Source organism: Leptopilina boulardi, unplaced genomic scaffold, assembly GCF_019393585.1.
Source record: "Leptopilina boulardi isolate dan_hultmark-lab unplaced genomic scaffold, ZJU_Lbou_2.1 LbouV2_195, whole genome shotgun sequence".
In the NCBI taxonomy this organism is placed as follows: Eukaryota; Metazoa; Arthropoda; class Insecta; order Hymenoptera; family Figitidae; genus Leptopilina; species Leptopilina boulardi.
The window spans coordinates 898,792-920,711 of record NW_026137746.1 but is presented as its reverse complement, the minus strand read 5'-3'; the positions used below and the strand labels follow the sequence as shown (position 1 = coordinate 920,711).

Here is a 21,920-nt window from a genome sequence, read left to right as displayed (position 1 = left end):
TCAAGCTGTCATGTAATGGCGGCCATAAGTTGGTTTCACAATGAGCTCGACTCAAGACAAACGCAGCATTGACGCGACGCATCCCAATGCTAATCAAATGAGGATGCGTCGCGTCAACGCTGCGATTACCTTGCGTCTAGCCCATTGTGGAACCAGCCTAGAGTCAGTATCAAATGGAGATGCGTCGCGTCAACGCTGCGTTTGCCTTGCGTCGACCTCATTGTGGAACCAACTTTAGCCTAGTTCCAAAATGGAAACGCAAACGTGACGCATTCCAGAATGGGGCTCAACGTAGTGCAGACGCATTCTCATTCGATTAGGGTACGGTCACACCTCGATAGATAGCGAGGCTACCTATCTATAATATAATAGAACATATAAGAGTGAGAGAAATAAAAAATGTTCTTATTCCTCTCACTCTTATACGTTATATTATATTATATGTATGTAGCCTTGCTATCTATCGAGGTGTGACCGTACCCTTAGCATTGAAACGTGCGTGCGTTTGCCTTGTGTCGAACCCATTGTAGAACGGACCCTAAAGATAATTGGTTGGTTTCCATTATCCTCAAAATCTCCACTGGACATTTTTCATTATTATTATCAACTACCGCACCCTGCTCTAGTAAAAATTTAGTGACTTTATTGTTAAAATTAAAAGTTACTAAATTTTCACTAGAGCAAGGTGCAGTAGTTGAATGGGAAATTTGGGTGAGTGGGGATTTTTCATGCTGATCGTTCTGTCCTTATCTAGCGCATACATTGACGCATGAGTTTAAAAAGAACAGAATGATCAGCATGACGGATGGAGACTAATCAAATACGTCAGGGTATGGTCACAACTCAGCTATCTATAAGTAGGGTCGTCATGATAATGTATAAGAGTGAGAGAAATGAAAGAATTTTTTATTTCACTCACTCTTATACGTTTCCATGACGACCCTACTTAGATAGCTGATCTGTGACCGTACCCTTAATGGAGCGGTCACACGTCACACCTCGCCTGCAGGAGCAGTTGCCAATGGCAACCGTGTAAGAGTAAGAGAGATGGAAAATCTTCTATCTCTCTTACTCTTACACGGTTGCCATGGGCAACTGCTCCTGCAGCCGAGGTGTGACCGCACCATAAGGCATAAGCAGAATAGAAACGTAACCGGAATCGTAATCACAACTGGAAGAATGAGTTAGAATAGTTAGAGAAGAATATACATATTGTTTGTCCTTCTCTAACTCATTATTGCGGTTGAAGTTACAGTTACGTTTCTATACTGCGTTGGCCTTTAGGGTGTGTTCACATAAAAGTGATATGTTCCCATTCCTGAAAAAGAAGGTTGCAGAATTTAATAAATACAATGTAAAAAGTTAAATATTTAATATCTTTTGATATATAAAAAAAATAAATATTTATTATTATTAAATTTTCTATTCATTTCATTTTCGAAATTTAAAAATACGCGGTATCCAATATGGCTGTCACAGGTGCAATTTCCGTTACATGCGCATAGCGAGTTAAGTTTTGTATCGACATTGACGAGACCTGAAACTTATTTGGATTATGGTTGTGTGGTGCATCATAGTATTCGCGCGCGTCTGTCTATTTAATTAAGTGTTGTACTTGGCGTCTATGTGTATTTTCCGTATATAATTAGTTTCTACATTGCTATGATTTAAATTTTTTTTCAATTCTATAATAATAAATTAACCATCAGTTTTTTTTCTATATTATAGTCATTGTTTTTCATTATAAAAAAGAAAAGTGAGCATTATATTGGAATATATTAGACAAAGGTAAGTGCAACTTTTTTTTTTCTCAATAGAATATAGGTATCAACCCCTAATTAAATTAAACTGAAGCTTTTAAAGATTAGTATTGAATTTCTTTTTTTTATATTTATTCTCTAGAGCTGTTTAATAAAAGACTAAAAATAGTTAATTGTATATAGTTTGAAATATTTTACCGTTTAAATATTTAATAGTTTATTATAAGCTTTGCCGATTGTTTATTTTGTGGTAAACTTTTTTTTTTTATTTTTGAGTTAAAAAAATAATTTTTACAGAAAAAGAAATATTAAAAGTAATTGATAAGAATAAAGTAAATGAAAATTTATTGAATTTCTATTACACGCAACCATTCGAATTTTTAATTAAATTGAAAAAAAGATAATTTCTTTTAGGCTTCGTTTTTCTTTTATTGTAATTGTTTAATATTTGATAGTGCTCGAAAATCGATTTTACTTAGAAAGAACATTTTTTTCATGTGGATTTCTAATAAAATTTGTTAAAAAGAAATATTTTCTTTCGAAATTTTTAAATTAGTATTTTAGTTACATTATTATAATAAATTTGAAACTATACAATATTATTGTTTATATAAAAAATTATTTTTATACTATAATTGTTTATTATTTCTTTAAAATAATAACATATAATTCTTTGTGAAAAAAAAAGTATTGGGAGGCTCAGGCATTCACGTTGCATTCATCCAATGCGTAAAGGTGCATAGTACGGATTGGATTGTATGGTGAATGTGTTAACCCTTCAGACTTAATGCGTCGTCCATTTTGACCGGTATTTTTTTTATAGGATGTTAGATGAGTGCAAAATTTATATTTATATTTAAACATTTTAAATATATAATACAATTTTATTTGTCATGTGAAATACTTATTCATAAATAATTTTTCGTGTAAATATAAATTAAAAAAAAAATTTTCAATCTAAAGAAAATTGATTTTAATTATTTGTCAATAGAGAGAGAGAGATAGAAACTTTCTGTTAGAGCATAAAAGCATAATTTTACTTAAAATTTTTTTAAATCCTATTTTATAAAAAGATCTAAAAGAACAGTATAAAGAATACCTACTTTTTAATAGAAATTTCGTTAAAATAAATTAGCAGAAAAAAGCATAATTCTGTTTTTTTTAACTCTTTAACGCTCAGCCATTTCATATTGAAATAATTTTTAATTTCAAAAATTTATCAAAATTTAAAATTTTGTTTCGAAATAATTTATAAATTTGTCAAAATTTAAAATATTTTTGATTTCTAAACGCTAAAAGACCCACAAATTTATTTGAATTTATGAAAAAAAAAAAAAAAAATTATATTGCAATAAATAATTAAAAATTTTGTAATTACAATGATAATTAAAAAAATTATGTTTGTGGGGCAATATTTACAATAAAATTACAAATTGGAAAATTAAACGACGCTAAGCTATTGAAGTTTTCGGAGTCGCTTTTTACGAATTTGATGTCAGTTTTTTAAAATTCAATATGGCTGACAACTTTTTCAAAAAATGTTACAAACTGCCTAAAAATTGTTATTTGGGGGTTTTCGGGATCGCTCGTTACAAATCTGATGTCAGTTTTTCAAAATTCAAAATGGCGGACGAATTTTTAAAAAATTGTTAAAATTTAAAAATTTGGTAAAGTAAACGCTCCGATTATGGAACACATCAAAAACATGACCCTATTATGGAACAATGAAAAATATTTGAAAATTATAATAGAAAATATGTTTTTCGATATTAAAAAAATTATTGAGTAAAAAGGTTGATATTTATTTGCACTATTTACGCAGTTATACGACAAGTCATGTTAAAATATTGTTTTATTCACTGGGTAACAAAAAAATTGTCATGTTGTGTTTATTTCAAAATTCCTGTGTTTATTCAATATTTGGGTGTCAATGAACAAGAAACTACGAAAAAAATTTTTTTTTAATTTGTTCTGTTCCCTAAAAATGGGGATTAAAGACTCAAAAAATGGCTTTTTTGGCATTTTTTGAAGTAATATAAAAGGAAAACGTGAGGACATAGACAGCTTTAATAGGTCTCAAAAGAAACCTTAAACCTTCAACTTTAAAACCCAAAACTGAAATATCATGCAATAATTGCGGGAAACCTGTATTTAACGCATAATCCCTAACGTATCATTGAATTTAAAGTTCAAATATTTGGGAATGTATGCTTAGTATAAAGCGATTCTCCATAATCATATTTGCTTGAAACTAGTCACTTAGAAGTTTTTTGGGTTGTTGATTGCAAATTTGAGAATAGGTTTTAAAAATTCAAAATGGTGGATCCAATATGGCTGACGAAGTTTTTGAAAACTGTTTAAATTCTCTTGAGTCTTATTACTCGGGGATTTTTGGGGTCACTGATTACGAATTTAAGGGGGTAGTCTGGTGTTTTGATGCCTTTTTGGGAGCTTATTTCAGGATTTTTTTTTATTATAAAATAAAATATAATCACACCAAATCTTTTTACTTCGTTTTATTCTTATCATGAAGTGTTGAAAAAAATTATAATCGATTATTTTTTACTAGATTTTGTTATTTATATTTAATATTAATGTTTATAACAAAAAAATGCTGGCGTAGATGATTTACAAAAATCTATCCGACCGATTGCTCCAATTTTTTTACAGCTTATTCTACACAAGCATGGCTCTGGCCCGTACTAGAATAAAACATTTTTGTTAATAAATAACAAAATAGCGGACTATATAAGCAAAAAGATTCAAAAATTGTCTCTTTTTTATTGACAAAAAGTTAAAAATAAAAAAAAGTTATCATTAAAATTGCGTAATTCTAGTACGGGCCACAGCCATACTTGTGTAAAATAAGCTAAAAAAAATTGGAGCAATCGATCGAACAGATTTTTGTAAATCACCTGCGCCAGCATTTTTTTGATATAAACATTAATATTAAATATAAATAACAATGTCTAGTAAAAAATAATCGATTATAATTTTTTTCAACACTTCAAAAGGAGAATAAAACGATGTAAAAAGATTTGGTGTGATTATATTTTATTTTATAATAAAAATAAATTCTGAAATAAGCTCCTAAAAAAAGGCCTAAACACCAGACTACCCCCCTAAAGTCAGATTTCCGAAATTCAAAATGGCGGATCCATTATGGTGTAATTTTATCATCTTCGCATATTATATTGCTAGAATTAAAATAGCTCTCGAAAGTCTTTCGACAAATTCATCGAAATTTTTTTGAAAATTTTGTAATGTAGCAAGTAACCCGTGTCATTTTGAATTTCGGAAATCTGACTTTAAATTCGTAATCAGTGACCCCAAAAACCCCCGAGTAACAAGACTCAAGAGAATTTAAACAGTTTTTATAAACTTCGTCAGCCATATTGGATCCACCATTTTGAATTTTTAAAACCTATTCTCAAATTTGCAATCAACAACCCAAAAAACTTCTAAGTGACTAGTTTCAAGCAAATATGATTATGGAGAATCGCTTTATACTAAGCATACATTCCCAAAGATTTGAACTATATAAATTCAATGATACGTTAGGGATTATGCGTTAAATACAGGTTTCCCGCAATTATTGCATGACATTTCAGTTTTGGGTCTTAAAGTTGAAGGTTTAAGCTTTTTTTTGAGACCTATTAAAGCTTTCTATGTCCTCACATTTTCCTTTTATATTACTTCAAAAAATGCCAAAAAAACCATTTTTTGACACTTTAACCCCCATTTTCAGGGAACAGAACAAATTAAAAAAAAATTTTTCGTAGTTTCTTGTTCATTGACACCCAAATATTCAATAAACACAGGAATTTTGAAATAAACACAACATGACCATTTTTTTGTTACCCAGTGAATAAAACAATATTTTAACATGACTTGTCGTATAACTGCGTAAATAGTGCAAATAAATATCAACCTTTTTACTCATAATTTTTTTAATATCGAAAAACATATTTTCTATTATAATTTCAAATATTTTTCATTGTTCCATAATAGGTACATGTTTTCGATGTGTTCCTATAATAGGAGCGTTTACCTTACAAAAAATTTTTTTACTTTCATATATTTTTTTTTTAAATTGATTTGAAACTTCTGCAAGATATTTTCAACATGATGTATGCTTTGAGAAAATGTAAAAAAATAAAAAAAAAAACAAACGATTTTTTCAAAATTATGACTAGATAATAAATGCATACATGATAAAGCTAATAAAAATTTGTAAACTACAAAATGAAGTTATAGAATGTTAAACTTTTTTTTTCACCAGTTATAACAATGAGTCAAACAGTTGAGGAGCAGGAGCAAGAAAAGAATATGGATAAAAAGGAGACAGCTGAAGAAGAACGTGAAAAAATGTTAAATGCAGAAAATACTAAACATGCGAGCAAACCAGTAGCAGATTTGGAGATTGAAGAGAATCACCAGAAACGTAAGATTCCTATTGGTGGTATTAAAATGCCAGGATTTTGTCGAAGCAAGAGCAAGGAAACTAATAAGGTTAGTGAATATAAAAATATTTTTCAAATTTTAAAACGAGATTTCATGTTTCTGTAACTAGGATTTTAAAGAAGAAATTATAAAAATAATAAAATAAAAAAATATTTAATTTTTTTCTATTTAAACTCTGTGTCGGATTTTATTTAAATTTTCAGCGAAATAAATTATTTTTAATAACATTATTAAAAAATATTTAATTTAAAATAATATTTTAAATTTAAATATTTTAAATACATATACTATATTTAAATATCTAATTTTATTTTAGTTAATTTTTAAAATGCTAAATTTCTTCATTTACAAAATTTAAAAAACTATAGTTGCAAATTTCTTATTTAATCCTTTTTTTTTAAATTTCTTAGGATGACAATGTAAAATCTACTGATAAAGTAAATGCTGAACCTGGATTGGCAATTTCAAAAGACAAAGAACAAAATCCTCCTTCTAATGAAGTTTCAATAAATGTTGAAAAAGAATCCAAAGAAAAGGAATCGAGTAGAGGAATTTTTCGCGCCATGAAATTACCACTTGCCTCAGTTTTTCCTCGTAAAAAGAAGGTATTGTATTTGTTTTTTTATTCATCAAATTACTGTCTATAAAATAAAATTTTTATTCGCTGATTACGAATTTGGCATTAGATTTTTAAAATTAAAAATTTCGGATTCAATATGGCAAATCTAGTGAATAAGATCAATTTAAAAAAAAATCATTCGCCATAATGGATCCAACATTTTAAATGTTTTCTATAATTTGTAAAAGAAAAAATCCTTTAGCAATTCAATTTTACAAAAATTTCAATTTCAAAAATCTCTTGAAATTCAATTGTTTCTAAAAATTTTAAATACATATGTAACTTATTCAAAACTCAATTATATTTTTAAAATTATCTAAAATTTTTAGCTAAATTAATAAATTTTAATAATATTAATCATTTGTTTCAATTTAAAATATTTCTATCAAGTTTTTCAGAAATTCAATTATTATTATAAAACATTTTTAAATAAAAATTGTCCCATTTTCCGTAAAGTTGCTTATTGTTAAAAAGTGACTGAAAAATTTTTTAACCGTTTGAACTGCAAACTTTCAAAAAATTGTGAATTCATCATTTTCAAATAACATTTTTGCCTAAAATAATTCAATGATTGGATGATATAATCCAAAGACATGAATATTACCTTTATTTTTGAAGAATCGCTCTTCTATATTATTTAAAATCGGTTTGTCACATACAGAAACAGAAACTTTTTGTTCGAACATAGAAGCATAAATTTAAAAAATGTTCTGTAATTTTAAGATTTGTATTAAAAAATATTTTAATTAAGGCTTTGGATCTTAAAAGGATCTACACTCAAATTTACATCACAAATCTTGGTCCTTGGAGTTAAAATTTTGAAATTGTTCATTATATCAAGAAAAAAACAATTGATTCTTATCGTTGGAATTTGATATTAAAAATTTTTAAATTTTAACACCAGAGGCCAAAACTTATTAGATAAATTTGAGCGTAAGCCCTTTTAAGATCCAGAGTCTGAATCAGCAAAAATGTTTACAATTTGAAAAGGTATTAAAAAGCATAATTTAGGTTATTAACCAAAATAACAAAATTTTTTGTTTACTTTCGTTATTATAAATAAAGTGGACAATATTTTTTTATCGGAGATACATTTTCTAAAGGTCTTGAGCGTGCTCTTTGAAATCCGGTGTCAAAAATAAATTTTGTCCAATGTAAAATTAAATATGCCGATTATAATGCAAAAAATCAAAGAAAAAATTTGATTTTTTTTAAGTTTGATATTTTTTTTATCAGGAAAAAGGAAAAGAATAAAATTCTATTCTCAACAAAAAGTACATAAAAATTGTATAATTTTGAGAAACGTAATGTAGAATTCAAAATTCAAAGATGGCAAAGTTAATATGGCATCAAATCCATTGTAAAATTTGCAAGATTTGACAAATATTTGTTAAAATGCGACAATGTAATTAAATTAGCCTCAATTTTGTTACTTAGGGGTTTTTAAGGTCGCTGAATATGGAGTTGAAGTCAGATTTTCAAATTTCAAAATGGCAAAAGAGATTTTTAAAAACTGATCAAATTTTATTAAATTTTGCTGCTAAATAAATTCATTCAATTATATTCTTTTAAAATGCATTTCAAGTTCTGTTTACATTTCCCCCGAGTTTTCTAATTCTTGGGGTTTATAAGCAGGGTGTCTACTAGTCCTGGAAATGTCCTGGAATTTGAAAAAATGTCCTGGAATGTCCTTGAAAGTCCTGGAATTTTAATTTTTGTACTTGAATGTTTTATATTTTGCTTTTAAATTTTCAAAAATTTCTAATTTTGTCAATCAAATTTAAAAAAATTCATTAAATAAGTAAAATGAAAATTTACTTAAGTAATTAATTAATTTTTTAATAATTTCTGAAAATAATTTTTGTCCTTGAATTTTTTATATTTTGCTTTTAAATTTTCAAAAATTTCTAATTTTGTCAATCAAGTTAAAAAAAATTCATTAAATAAGTAAAATGAAAATTAACTTAAGTAATTAATTAATTTTTTAATAATTTCTGAAAACAATAGTTAAACTAAAAATATTTTTATTCCTTAAAGTCATCCAACTTAATGTCCTGGAAAAATAAGAAATTTGTCCTGGAAAGTCCTGGAAAAGTCCTGGAAAAGTCCTGGAATTTTAATTCAGATTTTTAGTAGACACCCTGATAAGGAATAATTATAAATTTTGGTTTGCATTTTTAATTTGTTTTCATGCAAATACGAATTAAAATACTGAAACAGTGTTTATTTTAATATTTTACAATTTTAAAACAATTTAATTTTTAAAGCTATTTAATTATTACAAGAATGTTAAACGTCAATAATTTCAATTTTAAAATTAAGCCACCGGGAAGTAAAACAATACACGAAGCTGAAGTACGCAAAGTTAAATGTAAACGATTTTTAAAGAAATCTTTTTTGAAAATGAAAATTTCTATAATTTTTTGCCTAAAAAATATTTCTTGTAGTTTTTGTTAACCGACAAATTATAAAAAAAATATTTTTTAGGCAAAAAATCATAGAATTTTTCATTTTAAAAAATTATTTCTTTAAAAATTGTTTATATAAACGTTGCTTACTTCAGCTTCGTAACAAAACATGAAATTTCGATCACAATGCTAATGCAATGGAAGGGGACGCATGATTATGTTGTAAAAATCATTAGTTAGAATTTTATGGAATTATTTCATTTGTCATAATTATTTTTGAGCTGAATTTTTATTATTTTGGAATTAATATTTTGCAGAATTTTCATCAAAACGATTTTCTATATTACAGAATTTTTAATATAATCGAAAATTAACTTCACACAATTTTTATTTGTCATAATTTTTATGGCATAAAATTTTCTTTCAGATGAATTTTCATTTGTTCCAATTATTATTATTTGATATAATTTCCATATAACCGATTTTTCATACTACAGAATTTTTACCTAACCGAAAAATCATTTAACAGAATTTCTAATTGATAGAATTTTCAATTGTCCGAAATTGCAAATGGCCGAACAAACAATCGACAGAAAAAAATCAACCAATCAAAAATTATCCACAAAATTGTTATTGGTTGATTTTAAAAATTGCGAAAAATCGATTGTTTGTTTGGGAATTTGCAATTTCGGACAAATGAAAATTCTATTATTTAGAAATTCTGTTAAATGATTTTTCGGTTAAGTAAAAAATTCTGTAGTATGAAAAATCGGTTATACGGAAATTATATCAAATAATAATTGGAACAAATGAAAATTCATTTGAAAGAAAATTCTATGCAATGAAATTCTACCCAAGAAAAATTCTTTAAAATGTCTATTATGTTAAATGAAAATTCGAGCAAATTCTGTGAATTATAAATCTTCTTTATGAAAAGTATAAAGTTGACTATAGTTAGTAATGTACAGTCATTAAATGTTTTTTTGGGGCGCATGAATATCCCATAAAAATCATTAGCTAGAATTTTCATTTGTAAGAATTTTATTTGACAGAATTTCTTTTTTAACGAATTTTCATTTTTCGAATTAGTATTTGAGTTACTTTCTTTGTAAACTAAATTTTATTTAACATAATTTTTAGGTAACGAATTTTTATTTAACATAATTTTCATTTTACCAAATTTTTTGTTATCCAACTTTTTATTTTATAGAATTATAATTTAAACCAATTTTAATTTATCGAAATTCGCATTCAGCAGAATTTTAGTGATTCGAATTGTATAATGTCAGAATTTTTAATTTATCGAATCTCCATGTGTCAGAATTTATATTTACACGAATTATTTGATAGAATTCCTAAAACAGCGAATTTTCATTTGATAGAAATTACAAATGGCTCAAGAAACGTCAGAAAGATTTTGGCGCAGTTTTTAAAATAGACCAATCAAAAATTATTAAGAAAATTGTGATTGGTTTATTTTAAAATTAGCGACAAAATCTTTCTGACGCTTGCTTGTTCGGTGATTTGTAATTTCTATCAAGTTGAAATTCTCTATTTTAGGGATTCTGTCAAATAAAAATTCTGATACATGGAAATTCGATAGTTTAAAAATTCTGACATTATAAAATTTGAATCACTAAAATTCTGCTGAATGCGAATTTCGATAAATTAAAATTGGTTTAAATTGCAAGTCTATAAAATAAAAAGTTGGATAACAAAAAATTTGGTAAAATGAATATTAAATTAAAATTCGGTATCTAAAAACTATGTTAAATAAAATTTCGTTTACAAAGAAAGTAATTCAAATACTAATTTGAAAAATGAAAATTCGTCTAAATAGAAATTCTATCAAATGAAATTCATACAAATGAAAATTCTAGTTAATGATTTTTATGAGATAATCATGCACTCCGTTTTTTTTTTATCAGGATATTAATTTTTATTTATTTATTTGAATTTTTGTAGCAGGAAACTGGTGAGCATGACATCGTTGGCTTAGCAAGCGTAGAGACACTTGGTGATGTTGCGGAGAAAGTTCCTGCCGCAGACGATGCTGGTATGGAAACTGTTCGTCTTGATGGAAATGCTTTTAATGCCGATGATCCACCTAAACCACATTCATTTGTCGTCTGTTTGTCAGCTGCCAGAAGAAATTTATTTGTAACAGGTAATTAAAATCAGTAGAATTTAATAAATTTACTGCAATTTATCTCATAGTTATTTGTTTCAACTTTATTTTATTTCAAGCACATTTTATTTAATTATTAAAATTTGAAAAAAAAATCTTGCATGAAAGATTTTATTAAACTATTTTAAAGTTCTCTAACTACTTGACTGGAATGGCAATTAAAATTTTCTTATTGCTTTAATGATATTTTCATTTTCCAATTAGTGAGTATAATCTGAAATTTGTAAATTATTCTTTTTTCAGTGTCAACATTGTTAATTTTAATAACCGTGATTGTCATAATTTGCGTTGCATGCGTGGGCCCTAGATATGTTTTACTAGAGCCACCGCTTAAAGACGGTAAATATATTTTGGCACCGACATCATGTGGATTAGTTGAAGGTATTTTGGAAGATGGTGGTTATGCATTCCGCGGTATTCCATATGCCGTACCACCGATTAGTAATCGTCGTTGGCAACCGGCTGAACCACTTCGAAGAATTGAAAATTGTTGGACTGGTACCTACAGTGCTCACAATAATTCAATTCATTGTTGGCAATTTGATTCTTCAGGACGTATTAGCGGTACTGAGGATTGTCTTAAACTTGATGTTTTTACACCAAAAGTTGATACAAGAAATCCACTTCCCGTTGTCGTTATGATTGGAGCTGAAACTTTAAATGGTGGTTCACCAGGTGTTATGCAACCGTCATCAAAACTTGCAAGAGTACGAGAAATTGTTTTTGTTCGGCCGAATTTCAGGTAAATATAAATAAATATAATGACTGTAAATATTTTGGAAAAATTTGAAAATATTTAATTTTTCCCTTATAGAATGGGTGTATTTGGTTTTCTTGCCGCTGAACCTTTATCGCGAACAACTCATCCTCCAACTTCGGGAAATTATGGACTTTCTGATATAATTGTCGCTTTAAAATGGATTCAAAATAATATTCATCATTTTGGTGGTTGTAAAAATAATGTCACAATTTGGGGACATAGAGCGGGTGGTACACTTGTTACAACATTAATTGGCGCACGAAAGGCAAATGATCTTTTTGCTCGTGCATGGATATCAAGTAGTAGTGCCATTTTTCCTGGTGAAGAACTATCAAAATCGGAGAAATCAAATGAAGTATTTTTAAATGCTACAAGATGCAGTGATGCCGCTTGTTTAAGAAGCAAAGATCCAGAAGAATTGATGAATGCTGTTCCTTCAAGTTGGTTGATTGGTAATGTAGAACTTCCTGAGCCAAAAGAGGCAGGTATTACAAATGCAAAGCATGAATGGCTCGTTAAGGATGGTTCAATTATACAAGAACATGTTGGTGAAATTTGGACAAAGCAAGATCTCAAAGTGAAAATTGTTATTGGTACAACAGCTCAATCGGGAACTCCTGTTAAATATTTGTCTTCAAATTCAACATTGGAAGCAGATCAAGTTAATAAAATTGTACGAGAATCTCTACTTGGCACCAATGGACTGGCCGATGAAGCACTCAGGTTTGTTATTTTTCATTAATTTATTTTCAGGGGTTAATTTCTTAGATTTTTTATAAGAACTAAAATATTAGGAGATATTTTAAACATTTTTAATTTAAAAATGATTTTATATTTTTCCACAATTTACCATTTTTCATTATATTTTCATTGATTGAAACTTTGTAGTATTATTTATTGGAATAAAGTTTCAGAAAATATAATTTAATTTTTAAATTGAAAAAAAAAACTGTTACAATATTTTTGATAAATAAAATAAATCAAAGAATAAAACAGAAGTTCCTGTAGAACCTGGAAATCACTGATATTATAAAACTCAAAAAAAAAGAAACAATAGATTCAGGGTGTCAAGCGACCAAGATTTTAGTTTCACCAGAAAAAAAAAGCCGAGAATTTCTAAAAATTTCTACTAATTTGTGAAAATTTTTAAATTTTACCGAAGCGCGGTTAAACGTCAAGGGAAATGAACTGGGCGTGGCTACACGTAGAAAATAATATTCAAGAGCGTCTGTTTTAAGTGTACCATCATAAGTGAACATTGGTTGCTTTACGTAATATACGTTCTTAGTGAGAGCCTCCATCTTTTTTATTCGTAGTACAGCCCTGAATGTTTACGGTATTTGGCGTTGAGGTCGCGTCAAGTACGAACTCCATCGACTGGACTCAGAGGCTGGCTACACCAAGAGCCAATCAGGAGGGTTAAATTTAATACTCTGGCGCCAAGTGGGCTAAATTTTGCGTCTGTGCAAAATGTTTGTGTACATCTGCGACCATGGTAGCGATAGCGACAGGTTAGAAAAGGCGATCACGTGGTCATTAAAGCCAGTGAACTTTTCTAACTTGTCACTATCGCAACCATGGTCGCAGATGTACACAAACATTCTGCGCAGACGCAAAATTTAGCCCACTTATTTAGTACGCTAGAGAAGCCAACCTCTAAGACTCGAGCTTGTAGTTTAAAAAGAAGTGAATCAAAATTACCACTTTTTTAAATAGAAAATTAAAATGTTCTAAATTCAATATTACAAAAAAAAATGAACCCTCTGTGGACAAAAATCTGCCGACAACACAAATCTTAACCGATTTTAATAATTTTTTTGTAAATACTCAGAGAGGTTTTTCCTATAACGCACCGCTGCAATAAATTTTATTTATTGCAAACTAACCTTAAAAATGACATTTATATATAAAATTTTGTTATTAAGATAGTTTAAAAAATGAAAAAATGATTTATTTTGGTATATCAGAGGCTATTGTGAACCTTTTTTTGATCACTGAATGCGATTTTGACATTAAAATTGCAAAATTTTAAAATTCAAAATGGCGGATGCAATATGGCAGACAGTGTTTTATAAAAGTCACCAAATTCACTTGAAAGTTGTTACACAGGGGTTTTTGGGGTCGCTGGTTACGAATTTGAAATGCAATTTCAAAAATTCAAAATATCAAATGAAAAAAATTAAAAACTCATTCAATTTGCTTGAAAGTTGTTACTCGGCGGTTTTTGGTGTTCGCTGATTCAAAAATTTAAGATGTCAATTTTTGTATGTCGAACATTGTTTTTAAAAATTAACTTGAAATTTGTTCGACGATTTTTGCAGTCGCTATTTACGAATCTATAGGCAGACTTCAAAAATTATAAATAGCAAATTCAATAGGGTAAGCAAATTTTATTTACGTCAATGGAAAAAAGCTTAATAATTATTACTTTAAGTAATAATTTGTGTGTTGAGAATATTTATAATGAATATGATTTCAAAGTTTTAAAATAAAAAATATAAGTTTTTCAATAATTTATTAATAAATAATAATTTAATAATAATTTTTACATTCAATTTTATTAAAATTCTAAATTTCCGTCCTAATTTAACGTCTTATGATTCAATAAATTATTGAAAAACCTATATTTTTTATTTTAAAAATCTGAAATCACATTCATTATAAATATTCTCAACACAAAAATTATTACTTAAAGTAATAATTATTAAGCTTTTTTTCATTGACGTAAATAATTTTTTTAGAAATTTGACTTCAGATTTGTAAGTAGCAAACCCGAAAACCCCCGAGTAACAACTTTCTACCAACTTCAATGAGTTTTTTTTTCATCTACTATATTGAATCAGCCATTTTGAATTTTTGAAATTTGATTTTATATTCGTAACCAGCGACCCCAAAAACCCCTGTGTAACAACTTTCAAGTGAATTTAGTGACTTTTATAAAACACTGTCAGCCATATTGCATCCGCCATTTTGAATTTTTAAATTTGCAATTTTAATGTCAAATTCGCATTCCGCGATCAAAAAAGTTTCACAATACCCTCTGATATACCAAAAATAATTCATTTTTTAAACTATCTTAGTAACGAAATTTGATATATATATATATGAATGTCATTTTTAAGGTTAGTTTGCAATAAATAAAATTTATCACAGTTGTGCGTTATAATAAAAATCTTTCCGAGTATTTAAAAAAAATTATTAAAATCGTTCAAGATTTATGTTGTTAGCAGTGTTAATATTCGGACTTGGTTAAATTAAAATAAAAGAAAAAAAAGGTACTTATAAGAAATTAATTTTCACTCCATAAAGTCTAATAACACCGTCCGACACAATTTTTGACCCACAAAAAAATTTAACATTTTCGGAAACTAGGACCCAAAAAAAAGACCCGTATCTGGCCGTTTTGCTAGATCAAGCTGTTTGTGGTTTTTAGGGGTGAAATCAACCCCTAAATGAAAAGTGACAAGATATCTTTTAAAAATTATTATTATTTTATAAAACTTGATATCTGGGGGTTTTCTGGGTCACTGATTATTAATCTGATGTCAGATTTTCAAAATTCAAAATGGCGGATCCAATATGGCGATCAAAATTTTTAAAAAGTTATTAATTTTTTATTTTATATCCGCCATTTTGAATTTTGACAATTTAACATCAGATTCGTCATCGACGACTCAAAAAACTTCTAGATACCAAGGTTTAAAAAAAATTTAATAACTTTTTAAAATTTTTGACCGTTATATTGAATCCGCCATTTTGAATTTTGAAAAAATCTAACATCAGATTAATAATCAGCGACCCCGAAAACCCCCAGATACCAAGTTTTATAAAATATTAATAATTTTTAAAAGATATCTTGTCACTTTTTATTTAGGGGCTGTTTTCACCCCTAAAAACAACAAATGACTTGATCTAGCAAAACGGTCAGACACGGGTATTTTTTTTGGGTCCTAGTTTCCAAAAATGTTGGATTTCTTTGTGGGTCAAAAAAAAAGTTGAATTTTGTCGGATGGTGTAATTATACACATCTGTGCAGTAAGTCGTTTCGCACGCGCAGGCCTCGGATTATACGACTTTTTCGACTATTTCCAACTTTTTTTCAAAAATACGACTTTTTTCGACTTATTTTAATAAAATGCGACTATTTCGACTTTTTTTTACATTTTTAAAAAAATTTTTTAAATAAAATATATTTTTTTTAGTATAAAATGCAGATCTTCTTCATATCTTCTTTATTTCAATTATTTAACAATAATTCTTCACTAAATTAATTATTTTTAATAATTTTAATGAAATTCATCACAAATTTAATTATTTCAAATTATTTTTCAATTAAAATTTTTATAAAATTTAACAATTGTTTATAATTTTAAAAAAATAACAAATAAAATTACCAAAAAATTTTAATTCAAAATCAAATAAAATTCAATTATTTTCAAAAATTTCAATTCAAAATCAACTAAAATTCAATTATTACCCAAAATTTCAATTCAAAATCAATTAAAATTCAATAATTATCCAAAATTTCAATTCAAAATTAATTATTATCAAAATTTTCAATCAAAAATTAACTAAAATTTAATTATTTTCCAAAATTTCAATTATAATTCAATTATTTTCAAAAATTTGAATTTAAAAGCTTCTAAAATTTAATTATTTCTAAAATTTTCTATCGAAAATTTTTTGAAATTTAACAGTTTCAATTATAACTCTAAGGAAATTAAATTATTTTTAACTATTTTTATAATATTCATTGAAAATTCAACTATTTGAAACCACTTTTCAATGAAAAATGTTTTTCAAATTATTGTATTTTTGTCCGCAATTTCTAATAATTTTTTTAGTGAAATCATAAAAAGAAATTTAATTAAAAATCACTTGAAGTTCAATTAATTTTAAAAATCTTAATTGTAAATCTTTGAAAATTCAATTACATTTAATAAATGTTATCTGAAATTATTTGATAAATTTTTTTTAGTTCTGTAAAATTTAATTATTGTCTGAAAATTAACAAAATCTTTTAAAATTCAATTATTTCTAAAAATTTCAACTTTAACTATTTCAAAAGTATTATTATTTAAAAAAAAAATTCATTTAAAAATCTGTAAAATATTTTTGTTAAAATAAAAAAAATCGACTTTTTCGACTTTTTTTGGAATATAAATCGACTAAAATGACTTTTTTGTGCCTTTAAGTCGATCCGAGGCCTGCACGCGCGTCTACCTCATTTGCCCTGCCCTTATTTACATTTTGAATATTATAAAAATTTTCATTTTAAAAAATAAAATTTTAATTTTTCAGACGTTATAATTCAACGTTAAAGGGTTTGGCAACAATGATATCGGATATTCGTGTAGTATGTCCTCTATTGACAATTGCCAATATGAAAACAAATATACCATTTTATGTGCGTACAAGGCCAAGAGGAGAAACCCTCGCTGATCCTGACAGTGATGCTGCAGCTATTTTAGGTTCATATACACCGCGAACAGTCGAAGAAAAAAGACACGTTGACGCTATGCAAAAATTTTTCAATCGTTTTGTTTGGTTTGGCGAAGTTACTCAAGCCGATCCAAGAGGAGCTAAACGAATACTTATTGTTGATCAAGACATTCATACCGAGAACGATTATCCAAATTGTGACTTTTGGATTAATAAAAATATTGCCCCTAAATATGGTCGAGTAGATTAGAAAGAAAAGGTATTTGAAAATCATTTCCAATACTTTTTTTTTTTTTTTTAAATATTTTATTTCAGAACTGAATTTATGAGCGTAAGACTCTCTTTTGAGGTTAATCTAAAATCCTCTCTTTTCTTTTTTTTTTAAAAAAAAACTATTTTAGTATTAAATGTAAAATTAAGTGCGTAATTTATTTCTATTTATGTATTAAATAGACTCATAGCAATATATTTATTGCATGTTATTTATAACTTTTTATAAATAATATAATTAAATAGTAGTTATTCAGAATTTTAAGTAAGTGCCATTTTGTATTTACTTTTTTTATACAAAAAAAATCTTACTCATATACAATCATTGGTAATCTATTTTTTCTAATTTATTTTTTTTTTACAGTGACAGATAATTCATAATATTTTTAATTTTTTTTTTTACGAAAAATTTTTATTTTTGTTTGCTTTTTTATATATGGAACTTATTAAATTACAAAAATTGGTACTTGCATTATTTACTGATATGTGTCCACAATAGATAAAAGAACAAATGTATTGCAATAAATTTAACGGCACTGATAAATAATGGAGCTTATTGTTTTGTAACTTTTTTTTTTATTGTGTGTAGCTACAAAACTGACTGAGCAATTTTGCATTTATTTTTTATTAAAATTTTCATATAAAAGTGAAGTTCATAATAAAAAAAGATGCACTTTTTATTCTAAATAAAAGAAAATGAAATAAATGTCCTTAGGCTTTTCAAAGATGCAAAACCTCCATGACAAATAAGAAAAAAAACACCTGTCCAATGAAAAAAATGTACTTAATTTTTTTACGAATATAATTTAGAAAAAATTATTTATTTACTCACTGTGAAATGAGTATTTTTTTTCTTGTGTAGTACTTTGGTATTATTTACAAAGTAAGCAACAATTTTAATTACGATTTTTGGACAGGAATTATGTGACAAAAAAAAAACCCTGTCGAAAGTGTCGAATTATTTAATCACTTTTGTTCAGTATTATTCCGAGGTATTCTAAATTTATATCTTTCTCAATTCAAATTTTTTTTCAAATCAAGAAAACATTTTTTTTTTTGCAATGAAATTCAATTCTGTTGAATTAATGTGAATTTTAATTTTGTTCAAATATTTCTTTAATTTAAAACACGATTTGAAAAGTTTACAAATCAGAAAAGAAGTGTAAAGAGCAATTTGGATTGAGATTGATAGAAATTTTATTGTTTCGACAGTAATTAATTGTTTTGTAAGTAAACAGAAGAATGAAATATTCGAAATTTTTGCTAGGGAAATAAATTTAATTTAAAAAAGTCTCTCTGTAATTGTAAAATTATAAATTCTACGAATATTGTCAAATAAGAGGTTAAGTAATTTGTAGAGTTTTTGCGAAAAAAAAATAATAATAATGTTGTTTCAACATTCCATAAAATGAAAAATTATGGAATAAAGCTGACAGATTTTTATATTAACTCAAGTGTCCAATTTTTAAGTGAGTTTTTGATAATGAAACATAATATATTTAAGTCTGCGGTATTTTTGTACTTTTTGATAGAAGCCTGTATCTTTAATAACTTTTTAAACACATTTTGGAAATTTTGTTTCTTACAGTTTTATACTAAACAGAGGTTTTTAGACTGTATTACTGATGAATTTCATTTTTTTAAAAACTATTTCATTATTTTTTATAATTTTATCTAAAATAATGAGAGTTGAAAAAAAAATTTTAATTCATTTTGTAATTTTTATAACATAATTTCCATTTTACTTAATCTCTTAACTTATTTTAATAAATATGTGATAAATTAGTATTTTTAGGATTGCGGCAGTTTTACTTTTTATAAATTAAATTAGAATCAATAATAATAATAATGATAATAGTTGTTGTTGTTGTTGTTATTGACGTGAAATTGTATTACACAACAACATTGTAATGGAAAATAATCTCAGTGATCTGTTTTTGTAATAATGTCATTTAAGTACAATTTTTTTTTTTTTATTTTACAATATTGTAGAATATTCTCATATATTCTGAAAATGGTATTTTATATTATGCTCATTTTAATAGTGTGTAACTAGTTGACAGTTTGCGGTTCCATTGTTACCGACAAAGTCTAAAACAAATAAATCTTTATAATTGCAAATATTTTGAGTTATTTAAATATCATTAATCAAATAATTTTTTTTTATTTTTGTTCCGATATTTTAAATTTTGTGAAACTGACATTATATTCGTAATCAGTGACCAAAAAAATCCTTGGGTACAAAGTTCTATGCAAATGTTACATCCCGAGCGAAAGCCCAGATAGCACGGAAACTTGCAGCAAGCTTGCGGCAAGCTTACCGTGCAAGCTTGTCTGAGCTTGCGAAATGTCCCACCCAGGGCAAGCTTGCTGTAAGCTTTCCAGGAAAGGTTACTACAATCTTGCCATGAAAGATTACTACAAGATTGCGGCAAGCTTGCCGTGAAAGATTGCTACGTAAGGTTGCAGGAGAATTTCAACAAGTTTCTGGAAAGGTTGCTGCAATTTTTAAAAAATACATTTTAAATTAAAAAAAAATTTATTTGTTTTCTAAATTTGAAAATCCTTGTGACGTTCATTATTATTAATTATGTCCTGTTTATTTTCATTTGGAAACTTAACGAGAAAATTTTCGAAACAAATTTGAGGGGACTGGGAATTGAACCCGGGTTCGACAGACACTAACCAAAGACCATAACCGAGAACCTACTCGACCAACTATCAGAGAATAAAAAAATCTTGCTCTTAACCCTCGTTTTTCAACTGTTTGTCAACTCATAAAAACAGTCGAGGGTTAAGAGCAAGATTTTTTAATTCTCTGATAGTTGGTCGAGTAGGTTCTCGGTTAGGGTCTTTGGTTAGTGTCTGTCGAACCCGGGTTCAATTCCCAGTCCCCTCAAATTTGTTTCGAAAATTTTCTCGTTAAGTTTCCAAATGAAAATAAACAGGACATAATTAATAATAATAAACGTCACAAGGATTTTCAAATTTAGAAAACAAATAAATTTTTTTTCAATTTAAAATGTATTTTTTCAAAATTGCAGCAACCATTCCAGAAGCTTGTTGAAATTCTCGTGCAACCATACGTAGCAAGCTTACAGCAATCTTTCACAGCAAGCTTGCCGCAATCATTCTTAGTATGCTTGCAGCAATCTTGTAGCAATCTTTCATGGCAAGATTGCAGTAACCTTTTCTGGAAAGCTTACAGCAAGCTTTCACGGCAAGCTTGCCCTGGGTGGGACATTTCGCAAGCTCAGACAAGCTTGCCGTAAGTTTTCGTGCTATCTGGGAGGTGAGGTTGAATTTAATTTTAATTAATAAAATTAATTCTAAAATTTTGGAATGTTAGTGTCTAAAGTTTAAGCTATTTCTAAAAAAATGGAGCCAAGATTCACTTTTTTCAACGAATTTTCAAAATTACAAATATTCTTAAAATTTGTTTTAAAAATACATAATTTTATGATTATTCAATTATATGATGTTATATCCGAAAAGGCAACATAATTATTAAATTTCAATTTATTTTTGAGTCTGGACTCATTGTCCTGAACTCAGGAAGCCCTCAAATTGATCTATTTTGAAAGTGGATAAATTTAAAGGATTTAAATGATAATAACACTAGTTTACAGCAATTTTGATCCACAACATTTTTTTCTTATTTCCCATGTAAAATGACCTCCTGGATCCGAAAATGAAGTCCAAATTTAAAAAAGTAGAACAGTTTGTAAGATATTCTTGTTTTTTTCAAATTTTTCGTTTTCAAAAAATGTATAATTATAAATTATTATAATTATTAATTATAATAATTAATTTATAAAATATTATAATCTTTTTTACCTTTACAGTCACTTAGAAAAGATTTTAGTGGATGTCACTACAAGCTGAGTGACAATTACAAAAAATTTTTGCCGCTCTTTGACTTACTAATCAAATGGTTTAGTTAACTAGAAGTTTGTCAGATGTACTTAACGAATAGTAAATCTGAGATCTATGAATTGTGTTACTTTTA

General features: G+C 27.1%; 2 protein-coding genes across 3 annotated transcripts in view; both read left to right on the top strand.

Annotated features, from left to right (window-relative positions):
• The window catches only part of LOC127278136 (beta-1,4-mannosyltransferase egh), a 282,071-nt gene that overhangs the window by 80,812 nt on the left and 179,339 nt on the right, over positions 1 to 21,920 (top strand). The gene's annotated exons all lie outside the window — the stretch shown is intronic.
• On the top strand, positions 1,573 to 20,032 carry LOC127278132 (neurotactin). Of its 2 annotated transcripts, none has more exons than XM_051299689.1 (7): positions 1,573 to 1,788; positions 6,043 to 6,272; positions 6,635 to 6,829; positions 11,220 to 11,418; positions 11,683 to 12,181; positions 12,254 to 12,922; positions 17,501 to 20,032. In XM_051299689.1, the coding sequence occupies exons 2-7, from the start codon at positions 6,051 to 6,053 to the stop codon at positions 17,889 to 17,891; spliced, it is 2,175 nt and encodes a 724-aa protein (XP_051155646.1). In that variant the 5' UTR covers positions 1,573 to 1,788; positions 6,043 to 6,050; the 3' UTR covers positions 17,892 to 20,032. The 2 variants fall into 2 exon arrangements, with proteins under 2 accessions (XP_051155646.1, XP_051155645.1); XM_051299688.1 differs by having other exon boundaries at positions 11,217 to 11,418.